Raw genomic sequence first — 14,930 nt, 5'->3', positions numbered from 1 at the left:
TGCAATATTTAAATGAAATAACTGATTAAGAAAATTGCCACAAATCTGGAAAAATGACAGATTCTGAATATTTTTAGATCATCAGAATTTTTTTTTTAAACGTTAAAAGGAAAATGTTTTTTTTAAGCTGATGTAATAATGACCAACCTTTACAATCTTTATCACTTTGTGTTTTCTTACACTGAGCTTTAAATATTTCACTGCAAATCTCAAAAGAATTCACAGTCAATTTAAATTTACAGACCGTCACAACCATAAACCTCAGCTGCTTTTACTGGGACTTTAGGTCACAGACTAACAGTCCTGCATAATTTAGGAGTATTAGATTTTTTTACAAACGGAGAAAGTCTTTCTATTCAGCCTCTTTTATTTGAGCATAATTTAATCTCAGTATGAATCAAAATGTTCTATCAACACTGCAGAGGTTTGTTGGAGAAAATGAGTGAACAAACGGCATCATGAAGAAGCCGGCAGAAAGGTCGGAGGGAAAGTTGAGAAGTTTTAATTGGAATCGGGTCATAAAGCCAATATTAAAATATTTGGATTTCCTTTTCCATAATCTGAGCAAGGATGGAGTATGGAGCAAAAGCAGATCTATCAGGATCGGCCGGGAAAGGAGAATAATAGTCAGAAAAATGCGGTAGAGACCCATGGTAGCTATGGAGGAGCTATCAGGAGAATAAGTGATACCAGCTGTCCACAAATCTGTCCTTTGGACAACAGAGGGGAATAATAATTCACCATTCAAAGAAAGCTAAATCGACTTTATAGTTTTTCCACAAGAGAAACATAAAAAATAGATTTTTCAGGTTTAGATGAAAAGGACACATCTCCTTATATGAAGCTAATTGAAAGAAACCAAAAAGTGCAAAGAGGGGCTCTTTGGAAGAATCTAAAAAAAGTTATTTCACTATTTTTTTTGTTTGCTACATACATTATCGCCTCATAGTTTAAACGTCTTCATTCTGTATCTTTAATGTAGAAAGTGATCAAAATAAGGAAAAGCCAGCAAACGCTGGATGCTGTACAGTATGGAAATGAGAATGTGGCTCTCCATCTTGTGTAACTGAGCTGTCTCAAAGATTTTAGTGTCTAGACGTGCAAAGCTGCAGGAGAAATACCCCGAAAGACACACTAGATTACAGTCTTCTCTTTCCTCTTCAAAGTTATGCTTCACTTTGTGTAAGTCTATCACCTAAATCCCAGTAAAATACATTAGTGTTTACGGTTGGAACGGGACGGTTTAGGTTCAAAGGTCATGGAAATAAAATACCTTTTTTTCTTTGCAAACAGTAAATAATAATATTCCCTAATTGTACCACAGTGGAGAAAACAACTCTCCACAGAAACCCATTCTGACCATGTGTCTTTAAATTAAAATGTTCAATAAACATGATTGCATCATGACAGACGGTGTGTGAGCTATTTACAACAGGCTGTACGTTTAATACCAACCTGCATGTTGGCGGGGCGTCGTTAATCTACTCCCGCTGTTTCTGTTAATCTAGTATGAGTCGTTTCCCCAGAGAAGATGCTGCCATTTCATAGATTCATTAGTATTAAAAAGCAAAAAATAAATAAAATCTGCCAATTCAAGTTATTCTCTTTCACACAAGATTTCTTTTTCTTTCTTTTTTTTTTTTTACAAAAATACTTCTTATTTTTTTCTCTACAATATTTGATCTTATAATAAATACGGCTTTATGCCGGAGAAAGCTGCTCTCTAAACATGCACGGATGGAAGGTAATCCAGATGTCTACTCCATAGACTAGTCTAAGCCAAACTGCTGTTTGGAAACGAAATGGCTTCAACTAAAAGGCGCCTAATCCTTTGAGTCATATGGGGGTCTTTTTAAGGCAAGGACAAACTGGGAAAGTCAGAGGAGCGATCTACGTAGTAGCTGCGACCTGGCTTCAAAAAAAGCAGGATGAGGATGTTTCCATGGATGGGCAGCCCCCACCCACGCGAGGCAACAGGTCGTCCCTCCACTCCGCGGTCCTTCCGGTCCATGCAGCGAGTGTTTCTATCCAACGCGCCTCCTGTGCATAGGTAAGGGCTTCCTGGTGTTGCGATGGACGCTGATCCATGTGCTACCAGAGGCTGACGGTGGGATCCATGTTGATGAAGCCAGGGTTCTTACGGAGCTCCCAGTACGTGTTGTTGGAGACCCACCTCTCCCTGTGGTTGGCGTCCATCACTTTCCTGGACAAAAACAGAACAGAGTTTTTAGCTTTGTGAAAAAAAGGCTGATAGTGTTACTGTCTTTATCAGCCTCTGAAGGTTCGGGTTGTTTTATGAATTTCTGATGTTTAGGAATAATTTTGGCAGGTCAGCTACTGTGTCTCAGCTACTCAAAAAAATAATGCAACCGCTTTTGGCATTTACTTAATCATATTTAGTTACTTTAACACAATTGTTTTATTTTCTACCCTGATAACATGAAACAATTGTGTTAAATATGATTAAGTAAATGCCAAAAGCGGTTTCATTATTTTTTTTAGTGTGGAAGGAAATCCCACATCTTTTGTTCTATAAAATACTTGAAAACTGCTTTTTTTTTTTGTTCAGGTTATTTTTGTTTGCAATAAGCAGTGTTTTGATTGAAACAAACAAAAAAAAAAAACAAGAAATCAGTAAAAGTAAAGGGGGAGTATTTTAACACATCACTGCATGATATTCGCTGCTGTTATCATCACCATGGCAGCCGGAGCTGAAATGTGGAACTCAGCAGGTGACCAGTGGATAATTATCTTCCTTTCTCTCTTATTTACACACACGTTAATTTGGCTTCAACATACCAGCGACAACGAAAAAAGGAAGTCTGTGCAGAAATGCAACACTGAACTCCGTTTTTCACCCAATGATTACTGGAGATAGACATGGATGGAGAGATAAAAAATTGCAATGCAAATATATATATATATATATTTTTTTTTTCCTTTGAAGAACTGCCCTAAAATAAAATTTCTTTCTAGAATCTAAACTGCTTTGTGGGTAAAAGTTTTCAAATCAAACTGTTTTAAACGTGACTGATGCACCGAGCGGCGCCGCACTGACAGGTGTGGACTGGCTGCCTGGTGGAAAAAAGACAGACTCTCAACAAGCTCAACATCCTCGATGGAAACTAAAAGAATAGGAAATAGGGAAGAAAATTATTGATCAATTAGTAAATCTAAAGTTGATTAATCGTGTTGATGAAATCATATTTATCTTTAACTATTATCTCCGGAGCTTATGGCTTTTGTCTTGTTTGTCTGTTAGCAGGACTTCTTGAAAAGTTAAGAACAGATTTAGAGGAATTTTTTCAAAGGAACACTCAATAATATTTTGGTGATAATCCAGATCATAATCTAGATTAAGGATTTTTTTTTAAGGATTCTTCAACTTTATTTAGCAGAACCAGCAGCTCCCCTGTAAACCAGAGGTTGCCAGCAGTGACTATTTACAACCTCAGCATTGGACTCAGAGAGTCTGGAGGTATTATAATGAGGATAAAACACACAAAAAGGGGATCCATACCTCGCTGGAAATCTCAATCTGTGATCAAAGAAGAAAGCAGAGCAGACACCAGAGGCTGCAGACACATGCTGTGCCTTACTGATGAACTTATGAAAGGATTTTAAGCCTAAATTATACTTTTTATTATTAGTCATTTTGTAGTGTGGAATAAAAAGCTTTGATTGAGTGACATCACTCAAACAGAAAACAATAATCAACAACAGGAATGAGAGCAACTGATCCATGTATAAATTCCAATGATCATTTTTTGACTGATTGATCTCAGATATCAGTATTGGATCGGGACATCCCTTAATTAGCGAGGTATTCTGTTATAGTTGTGCTCTGAGGTGATATATCCTGTATACTGGCATTATTCAAATAAACTAAGTTAAATTATCTACATTTCAGCCTTTGTTATCGCCTGAATCCAGACATGTGCCTGCTTTAAATGCTTTAGTGTGTGCAGAAGTATCCCAGAGGAGGCACTTCAACACTAAATTTGAAAGGCTAATTGTTCTCAATTACAAAGTCAATAAAATCAATTTCAGTTGGGTGAAAAGGCAGGCTTGTCCTTACTTAAAGAAGCGCGGCTCGTGTTTGATGTTGTTCTCTTCGTTCCACTTCCTCCTGGCTCTCTGGGCGTCCTCGATTCGCTGCTTTTCAGAGGCGGCCATCTCCACGTTTCCTTCCTCCAGATATCTGCAGCAGAAAAATGAGGGAGATAAATTACCAGAAGAGAAAGTTTTCTGAAAAACAAGCTGCAGTGGGCCTTCACTGTAAAAATATTTTGTTTTTTGCTGGATTTTGTTCAGTTTGAGAAGTTTGCTGTTAAAACCACAAACTTTAGCTTCTTTAATAATATATATAAAACAGATGAAACATATCAGTGCCTAATTGTTAACTGAAAGGAAAGAGCTGTTTGGGTTTCCAGTTTTAACAATCAAAACTCCTGGATTAAAAAAAAGCAAATTTTACCTTCCCCTCTGAGTAAAAACTCAGACTCAGAACCACAGCATCATATTTCAGATTAGTGGAGATGTAACAGCCTGAAGTTGTTTGCAGATTATTCTGTGTAATATAGCAGAGGCTTGGTCAGATTGGATCGAGAGAGTCTCTTAAAAATAGTTCTCAAATCCCCATAGATTCTCAAATTGATTCTGATCTGGATCCTGCAGCATGATACTGCTTCAACCGACATTGTTTCACCATGACAAGCATTAGTATTCCAGCACACTTACCAGCTGATCTTTAGAGGGATTATGCATAATAAAAAGAAATGTGCAAAACATTGAAACAATGATGATGGGGAGAGATTTAGTTTGCATGATGACATGATGGGAGGTGTTGGCCTAGACCTAGAGGGTTAGATCGGTGCACTTGTGCTTTGAGGTTGCAAGTAGCTTGTTCGATCCCTACAGCCTCTGGGTCCCTGAGCAAGATCCTTAACCCCACACTGTTCCCCGGGCGACGCACCATGGCAGCCCACTGCTCCCCAAGGGGGTGGGTTAAATGCAGAAGTGAATTTCTCCATTGTGAGATCAATAAAGTTAAATTAATATTATTATTATAATAATTATTATTATTATCGGGCTGCTCAGTGACACAGTGGGTAGCACTGCTGCCTTGCAGCAAGAAGGTTCTGGGTTTGATTCCCCGACTTGCTGCATGGAGTTTGTATGTTCTCCCTGTGCATGCGATGCTTCTCTCTGGGTACTCCAGCTTCCTCCCACAGTCCAAAAACATAACTGTTAGGTTAATTGGCTTCTCTAAATTCTCCTTAGGTGTGAGTGTGTGTGTGAATGGTTGTTTGTCCTGTTTGTCTCTGTTGCCCTGCGATGGACTGGCGACCCGTCCAGGGTGTAACCCGCCTCTCGCCTGACAGCTGGAGATAGGCACCAGCACCCCTCATGACCCCAACCCAGAAAAGTTGATGGATGGATTATTATTAATAATATATTGTATGGTCAAAAATAGCAATTGTAGAAATCGCCTATGCAAGCTGGACAAGTACAATTAATTCAAAATGAAAAAAAAAAGACTGAACATAAATATTACGGCATGAGAGCATCCCTCACAGAGCCTCTAAAGAGATGCTGGTGAGGAATCCAGATGTTCACAGGTAAATGCTACTCCAGGTCCTTCTCATTCAGAGAGGGAACTCAGGTTATTGCTGCCAGCAGCACCGACAATCTGCTCATTTTAAAGCAGCAGATCAACCAAACAGGTTGTATGTCTTAACAGGCGCTTGAAAAGTCATTGTAGATCACAGTCAACATGCCCACTTATTGCACATGCTAACACTTTTCTGAACATACAGTTTAGAGCTCCTTATTTGGAATCTTAAAGATCAGGCCCTTTTGTTTTCAGGCCATTTCCATACAGCAGCATCTCCTGTTTTAAGCATCCATCTGGATGCCTTTCTCTCTACAATCGCTTTTTAATGCCTCTCCTTTAAGATGCTTTCTATTCTTTAATTTTTACATAAAAAAAATTACTTTGCATCACATCTTTATTTACAATGAGGTCTAATTACACACAGTCCAAGTCTATTTAATCACCTTTAAATGACATTAACGTATTTGGTTTTAATGTGAAAAATGTGGAAAAGGTCAACTGGTAAGAATAACAAATAATCCAAAGAATTTGCTTAGCTGAGCCCTAATGGCCAGGATTCAGCACCTTTGATCGGGCCTGAAGCGAGCATCTGTACGCGGCAGGGCGTCTTTCAGCTCGGGGCACAGCTCATTCAGTTCGATGGCGAATCTGGTGAAGCCGTAATAGAGCTCGTAGTCTGTCGGCATGGAGCCTGAGGGGGAAATCAGGTTGGCTTTAAGCTTAAAGCTTTTTTTTTTAACAGCCAGTTTTGCACGATGCCCAGCTGTGTGTGAAGAGAGGGAGCGTACCTGGCCTCCAGACACATTTGGCAGACGGCGGGACGCCGCAGTAAAGACCTTCATGCCATTTTCCAAAAAGCCTGTGAATCACTTTCCCCTCTTGATCCATCACAAATCCCTGGACCTCGTTCACATTTGAGCTCCAATAGTTTCCCTAAAAGTAAGAAGAAAACCTCTTATAAATCATCTAATAAGTATAAATCTGTCACTTACTCCTTTATTAGGATATTTTATCACCTTAATAAAGGTAAGTTTGCAAAGGCAGGCGCTGCTCTTGGTGTTTCTGATGGTGATCTCCCCGTAATGTTCGATCCACCGTCGTCCACTAAGGATGTTGTGCACACAGGTGGTGACTTTATTCCATTCATAATGATCTCCAAACCTGGAAGGAAACATTGACAGCTGTTAGACTGGAACAAAAACAGCTTTAGATAAAAAAACACAAACAAAACAAAGAACGACAAGAACATTTTAAAATCCCAACATCAATGCTCTCCTGTGAGAAGACAAAACCATTTCAGTCATAAATGAACACATCTTATCCCTGGGATTGGTGTTATTTCCATTTTAGGGTTTTAAAATGATGTATTTGAAACATCCTCATGGATTTACAACTTTAATATCCTTTTTAAAACAAGCTGCACACGTTTAAATTCACTCTAGATATATTTAAAATACAATGTCATAGTCCTTTTTCCATAGCTGAAGTCAATTCTTTTTCAGCAGTGTTGTAAAGAACCATCTCAGTATTTTATTTACTGATCTTGAATCAGTTAAAATGTGAGATCCAGAAGAATATTGATTCTTAGAGTAAATCCAGGCCGTTTAAATCACTGATTCCTGAACGTCAAAGATAAAGGAACTATAATAGTAAATGAAACCCAGTCCAAGAACCGTACATCCAGTTTGAAACCTAGATCTAAAATAATCCATCTATCCAGACGCCATCCTGATCAGACGCTTTAACCACTTAGAGAGTACATCAGTCTATACTGAGTCCAGTCATCCTACAGCAGAGGCTCATTTTAGCAGCTTGTATCCAGATGGAAGCCGATAAATCAGTGAAATGAAAAATCTGTTGATCCGTCAGTCAAAACAGCAAGATGATCAGTGGGTCAAACAGAAGCTCAAACTGAACCTAAAATGGTCAGCAATTTAATAGAAATCAGCATTTAGAATAACATTAGGTCAATAGGTTAACATCTCTTTCCGAGGACATTCCCCCCTTTTAAATATAATTAATGAATATACAATTATTCATTGTTATTTTTTTCAAAACTACCCAGAGCTAAAATATGAAAATGTTAACCCTTTATAGGCCAAGTTACCGTTTTTGATCACTTGCATACCCCTTAAAAATAGAGTCCCCTGACCCTCTGTGAAGTCTAGAAGCACTAGATCTACATCCAGCCATTCAGCAAAGATACTGCTACATGGCGGTACATATTATTTTGGCATTTGACCAATTAGATGAGCCCTTGAAAGAGATATTACCTACTGGAAATTAAGTTAATAAGTCAAGTAAAAAAAAAAGCTAATTGAAAAGTTAAAAAGTAAAGTTAATAAGCCTAGTTAACAATTATATTTAGGTTTATAAACTAAAAAATGTAAATGCCACTATCAGCATTAATGCCTCTAAGGTTTTGTTGTACCAAAAAAAAAAAAAAAATGTTTTTCTTTTACTCTCAGTGTTTTTCATGAAATTCTTATAGAAGCACTTTTGTTATTTTTCTTAATATATAATACATTTTTTGAATGTTACAAAGGTAATAAGGTCTAGTAATGGATTGCAATAACACTATTAGGTTGAACACCGGGGAAAAAAATTGGAGTCTAGATAAGTCATTTTTTCTGAAAATAAGTGCATTTGTTCTTGGATTGAGGAGGCAAAAGACATCTTGGAACAAGATGGAACAAGACAATTTTCTTATTTCAAGTTCATATGATCTAATTATCTTATTTAAAGAGTAAAAATACCTAGTATTTGCCTACTTAAATTAACTTAACAAGTTTTTGCTTATTTCTGGATCGTTTTTCCAGTGAAATTTTAATTTTAGAAGTATTAAAGTCAAAATGTTTGCAAAATGTTCAAGACTTGGTAAGTACAGTGTGATTAGCGACCAGTGGATAAGGCTGATATATAAAAAGAAGTAGGGCCAAAAATAACATTTCAGTTTTCCTTAGCACTAACCCCAAATTTCTAAATCTTTCATTTCAGGGTTTCAGTTTATCTGATGCCTTAAAAGCTTTGTCCAGAGTCCTGGTTGAAGGATTTTACTGTTCTTACTTCTACTTGCATGCATGGATCTGTGCGTTAGCTGCAACTCTACCTCTCTGTGGCAGCAAACCCACTTTAAATGTATTACCGCCACCTTAAGAGCTGCTTTTAGGAATATAATGTCTTACTCCTGTTGGATGCAATTGGTGCTTCTGCGATTGCAAAAATACTTTTTGTTAAATTGTGATTATATTTCACATACAAGTAATTGCTCAGTCCTATTAAGGAGCACCAGGAATACCTTCATATTACAATAATATTTAACTAATTAGAGCATAATTGGAAAGCTGATTAATTTTTGTAACTATTCATCTTCTATAAGTTAATTATAGTCTAATGCTTTCAATATTTCCGTTTACCTGTTTTCCATTAACAGATAATGAAAGGACAACATTTAAGATTAGAATATTAATATGATATTAATATGATATTAGTATCATACTAATATGAAGAAGAAAGGTTTAATAGCTGCCTGATTATTTTAAAAACTTTCTTCTCATCCACCTGCTTAGGTTCACTGAAAACAATCTGAATGTTTTCATATGTTTGTAAGTTCAGCTAAAGTCAACAGCAAGTAACATGGAAACAACACTTAACACTAAACATGAGCAATAAAAACTTAAAATATGAATAAATAAGTTGAAGTTTGTACTGTAATGATGAAAAAAGCAACAACACAAGGTATTAACAGCTTCTCTTTGGACTTTTCTTTATGGCTGTGACTCCACATACCGCAAACAAAAGATATTGCTTTAAAAATAACATTAAGATGGGCTTCTTCGGGGAAACGGTTCCATAAATATGTCTATAAACTGCAATCATAGTTATAGTTTTAAATCCACTGATGTTTACCGTCATGGAACCACCAGTGGAATAATAAAGAAAGAAGAAAAAGAAAAAGACCATAAATCAAGGTTCTCATCAAGACATTCTTAAGATAAGAATTTCATAAATATTTATCTCTACAGGAAACCATCCGCTTTAAATAAACTCAACTATTCCTGACAAGAAAAGTAAAATATCCAGCCTGAATCACTAGAAGCTTCTCACTGCAAAAAAGAGGGTTATACTGATGCAACAAGCTAAAAGACATTTATCAACTGATCTGAATATATTTGACATTGTATGGATTAGAGGAAAAAACACACGTTTAAACTTAAACATGCAGTTCTTTTTTCAAATCCCCAGCAGTTTTGTTGCAAAATGATCCAAACCTAAATAAAGAGCAGTCTAAAATCATTATCAAAACATTCCTCCTAATTCAGGTTATGCAACATTAGGTCCTAACCTAACAAGGTAAACATTTAGTTTAAATATTCAGCATTCGACCAGAGAATATAGAATGTAATGGGTTTTTTTTTTCATTTCCAGTTTAATCTTAGATTGGCGATAAGATTAAATTTGAATGTTTGACAAAGCAAATCAAAATGTAGCAGAACAATTTGAGCCTACTGGTTTGAAAAAGTGTAACCCTTTCAGCTTAAAAACATGGTGGAGGATGGGATGGAGGTTACCTGGGAATTAAGAGATTCACAGATCCCATCGGTAAAATCTCCATAGATTTTCCCCAGAATTTGTTTTTCCATCTCACATCTGGAAAGCACACAGAAAAAACACCAATAAAGAAACCACAAACATTCAAACAATATTTAAGTTTTTGTTCTCTATAAATAAATAAAAAATGGTTATTTGTGTTATTATTGAGGGGCTCAGTTTGCTCCTCTTTCCCAGGAGAAGAAGCCTGCGACTAATTAAGCAGGTAATCTACCTTGCCAGAAGGTGAAGTTCTTTGACTCGCAGTGGCAGGCGGAGATGGGAGGGTGGTGGCTCACCTGAGGGATCACATCAAACACAAACAGTCCCCTTTCAGCCACAGAGCCACTTACCAGAGAGGCTTTTACCTTCACTTTTCATACCATTCGAAATGTTGCTCAAACAACGACTAATAAATATGTAAGGAAACATTAGAGACCTAGTTTTGAACAAGGAAGCAGGTTTTCTCCATCGATTATCCTCGGTACACGTACCTGCTCAGAGAAAAAGCAGAAGCCCTTGTCTTCCCGAATACATTCGTAAGTCTCTCCAAGCAGCGGGTTGAATGGCTTACTTCCTGCTCTGTAGTAAGTGGAGGAGTAGCCAGAGACGGCGAACGCAGCGACAAGGACCTGTGATGAGGACAACGGGAAGGAGAAAGGTTTAAAGGAAATTACACCCGACGGATAAACCCTCCAGAACGGGTCAAAAACATCTTTACTCTTAACTTTGAACTGATTGTTAAGAAATATATTATTTTGATGAGCTGAGTGAGATCTAAACACTTTTTACTTGCAGAACCCACTTTATCTCAGTTAGAAAAATCTTCATTTATAAACCTTTGAAACTGTTCTACACATCCTTTAGCTCACTTTTTGACCTCTAACTTGAACTCCAGTCGGTTTTAGATTCTTCCAGCTTATGTTAAAGCCCCGGGGACAATATAAAATCCAACATGACCACCGTTATGCTATCAACTTTTATAACTAAGTGAATTGAAATTTAGACTCTATGCTCATTTACCATACGCTCAAAGGGGTCGTCTGTCTCTGCGGCCTTGTCCAGCAGCTCGCTGTACTCCAGCTCCTCACACATACGCTGCAGCGTGTTGAGCGGCTCGTTGAGCTCCACAGGCATGGACACCTTGGACAGGTCTTTGCCGATGTTGTTCCTCAGGATGTTCCACAGGTTGATGTTGCTGGTGTCCGGGCACGGAGCCGGCAGGCAGATGCGCCGCCCGTTACGGAAGGAGCTGCCGGCAAAGTCTCCATTGGCCACTGGACGAAATAACCAAAACAACGAAAGAGTAACGACCAACTCGCTTTCACAAGGTAAAATACAGAAATATAAATACAAAAAACAGCTAAAAAAGTTTATTTTTTTTTAAACATTTTTATCTAAAATCTCCTTTTTTAATTAAAGCAAAAATGATTCCATTCCCCTCCACAAGGTTACCAAGGACACTCGGAAGAGAAAGAGGCCCACAGCATCACAGATCCTGCACTATGCTTTAAAAGTGGAAATAAAGCGCATTTCCTTTTTTTCTTAATTAATCATTTATTTTCATGGAGGACCCTGGTGGAGCCTTTACTGCTAAGCAAATATGCAACACAGTGAACTTCACATGTTTATGTTTAAGCTTCTTTTCTGGCATAACTCCCAAACAAACAGCTTGTAGATAACATCTCATGGTTGTCATGGAAACTAAGAGATATAGAGAACAAAATCTTTGCTGGAGGTGACTTAAAGCGAAATCTGCAGATCTTCCTCCAATATTCCAGAGGTTTCAAAAGTATTAATATTTATTACTCAAGAAGAAGTAGAAATTCTACTGTTTAAAAACACTTTTGAAGAATTTATAGTATCAACTATAGTATTGATTTTTACTCAAATAAAAGTGTAAATGTACCATTTTTATAACTACTTAAGGTATAAAAGTAAGGCAGGAATTTTTTTTTAAGGACATACGCATTATTGCACTAGCTTATTAAAATAATTTTTTTCTACAATTCTGGACGAAAATGTCCTTATACTTAATATATAACTTTTTTTATAACTAATGGCAACAGTGTCAAATTTAACTTTGCATCATCTTGGAAAACTATTTATCTTTGTATGTCTAACCACAAAGAAATCAACCATCTGGATTAAATAAATTATTTTGATGGTTTTTATTTTTTTACATACTAATAAGCCATTATGAAAATGAACTGAAATTAAACAAAACTAACAAGGCTATATTTATAATGTAAGTAGTATAAAGTAGAGATAATTGCAAAAAGGAGTTAGTAGAAGTAAAAAGTTGTCTAAAAAATATTTACTCCAAGAATAGATAGCCAAAATTTATACTTAACTAAGGTAACAAAGTATTTTACTTTTTTACTAGACACCTCTGCAATTTTTGTGACTTCAGACAACTATCTTTGTTGGAGGTAATTCAGTCTCTAGATGCTTTTTATCATTTTGAAGGATGGCTAATATCATTTCTGCTTTCCAGGAAAAATTGGATATAATTAGGACTGAATAAAAGTTGAAAAAAAGCTACTGAACTGAACTAATTAGGACTGTAAATCTAAGTTGTAAATGCTTTATTGAAATGCATTTGATAGGAACAGGCTGGATTGCCATTCTCATTCTAACGTTCTAGTAAAATACAAGGTAACATTGAAGGCATACTTTTTACCTGCTATAAATCCCCATGAATTTAAACGCTTTCTTTATAATGTTCAGTGTGGCATTACGCTGTTGCAAAATAAGAGTTTTCTTTGAAAGTGATTCCAACACCTTCATCAGATTTCTCAAAGAACAAATCAGATTACAGAACAAAGGGCTTTAATCCAACTGTTTATTAAATAATTGATTTCATAATTAGAATTTCCCTGATGAAAAGAAGAATCTTTATGGTAACCATGGAGACCTTATAATCAGCTCCAACACAAACTGGCTGAAAAGATTACTGTATGCTGTATGGGGATTTTCTGTCTGAAAATCTGATTATTTTCTCTCAGATTATAAAATCAATGCTAAATGTATGCAACTCTGATAATGTAAATCCTTTCCCCCGTCTGCTTCATGGCCTAGTTTCCTCCTCTGTGTGGATGTGACAGAGATGAAGGAGGGGGATCCCATTCCCGGCTGGTTTATAAAACCAGAGAAAAGCCCTTGGCACAGAGAAACTCTGCAAAGTCAACTGCTTCTGCAGCGCTGATAAATGACTGCCTGTAAAAGTGTGTGTCTAAGGTTTTGTGCGTGGCATTGTGGGAGCAGCACATCCTACGGGACATGTAGGAGTTCCCTCCTTTTGTTCTAGAGTGCAGATGCTTGCGTTGGCACAGAAGCGGACCTACTTTGTCGGGAGACGTTATCGGTCACGCTGGCGTTGTCCTCGGAAATGTTATCGCTCACGTCGCTGACGTATGACTCATCATCCGAGCCCTGTGAGAGGTACAGGTAGAGAGCAAGCAGAGAGGCGCTGTGTTACCAAGCCATCAGAGTGCGGGGCAGATTAGCCTTACACACAAAATGCAGTTTGCCAATGGCTAAAAAACTGCAGCAGGGACTATCTGTTTTACTGCAGTACCAGTAGCATGAGTCACTGCAGCATTTCATGCTCGATTTACGGAAATGCAAAGAGGTCAGTGAAGGCATCGGAGAGGAGGATGCGGCAGCTGCTTTCTGTAACTGCATCCATAACATCTGCTTTGATAATTTATGGCTGCTAAAGTATTCACACCCCTTTGACTTCTTCAGATTTTGTCATTTCAGTATCGACTTTAATTTAATCAAGACCTTCTGTGACAGACCAAAAGGTGCGAGAGGTAAATCAGAAGGACCAACAATATTTAGCCCCATTTACTCCACAAACCTATATAATCTATTAGGGTTATGGTTAAGTTTGTCATCAGTTGAAGAAGCAGCCAAAATGCCCATGGTAACTCTGGGGGAGCTGCAGAGGTAGATCTGCTCCCTTTGATACCTACATCTAGTCCTAACTACAGCAGAGCATATACATATGTAATATATGGAAAAATAGTTAACTTTTTACAAAGAAGCTGTAAGCCTTTAAAATCTGAAAATAAGCTTTTTTTTTTTTTTACTTTTTACCAGCAATAGTTGGGTGAGACCAAGAGACATTAAAGGTAAATTAGAGAAAATAGCACATAGCATTAAAAACAAGCTGATTCCAATACATGAATTTGGATACCTACAGATTCCGAATTTTCTGTAAAACCAGCAGCCAGTTTGCTTAATGTTATCATCAATATTGCTAACTTTATAAAGATACTATACATATATATATATATATATATATATATATATATATATATATATATATATATATATATATATATATATATAGCAAAAGGAAACTTGATATTAGTGGAAGACAAGGATGTCATAAAAACAGTATATCATGTTAACAAGGCAGATGCCTGAAAGCACGTATGCAACTCTAAGGGTTCAAAACTGTCCATATTCATTAAATCAAAAACAAATTAATTTTGAAGCTTTTCAAGAGATTTTGAAATTTTAATTTCTAATAAAACTAGACAGACTAGTTATGTTTTTAAGGATTGGGTCCATTTTCAACGATACCCGATCTAGAATGTTCTATAATGTTGGGAGCGATACATAGATCAGATCAGTGCATCTCTAGCACACATCTGGACGATGGGAAGAGGTTTTTGACGAAGATGAAAACATGTTTTTTTTATTTTTCAGT

General features: G+C 36.9%; 1 protein-coding gene across 2 annotated transcripts in view; it reads right to left on the bottom strand.

Annotated features, from left to right (window-relative positions):
• Positions 1–1,164: 1,164 nt before the first annotated feature.
• The window catches only part of osbpl6 (oxysterol binding protein like 6), a 59,625-nt gene continuing 45,859 nt past the window's right edge, over positions 1,165–14,930 (bottom strand). For both annotated transcript variants that reach the window (XM_015370402.1, XM_015370403.1), the window contains 10 exons: positions 13,555–13,642; positions 11,231–11,484; positions 10,702–10,839; positions 10,443–10,506; positions 10,189–10,267; positions 6,634–6,778; positions 6,406–6,550; positions 6,182–6,308; positions 4,079–4,201; positions 1,165–2,203 (listed from right to left, as the gene is read on the bottom strand). In XM_015370402.1, coding sequence (XP_015225888.1) covers positions 2,092–2,203; positions 4,079–4,201; positions 6,182–6,308; positions 6,406–6,550; positions 6,634–6,778; positions 10,189–10,267; positions 10,443–10,506; positions 10,702–10,839; positions 11,231–11,484; positions 13,555–13,642 — 1,275 coding nt within the window. In that variant the 3' untranslated portion in view covers positions 1,165–2,091. The remainder of the gene's footprint in view (positions 2,204–4,078; positions 4,202–6,181; positions 6,309–6,405; positions 6,551–6,633; positions 6,779–10,188; positions 10,268–10,442; positions 10,507–10,701; positions 10,840–11,230; positions 11,485–13,554; positions 13,643–14,930) is intronic.

Source organism: Cyprinodon variegatus, unplaced genomic scaffold, assembly GCF_000732505.1.
Source record: "Cyprinodon variegatus isolate N-32 unplaced genomic scaffold, C_variegatus-1.0 Scaffold46, whole genome shotgun sequence".
NCBI classification, from domain to species: domain Eukaryota; kingdom Metazoa; phylum Chordata; class Actinopteri; order Cyprinodontiformes; family Cyprinodontidae; genus Cyprinodon; species Cyprinodon variegatus.
Note: the sequence above shows the minus strand (reverse complement) of the source record. Positions and strands in the feature narration are given on the sequence as shown.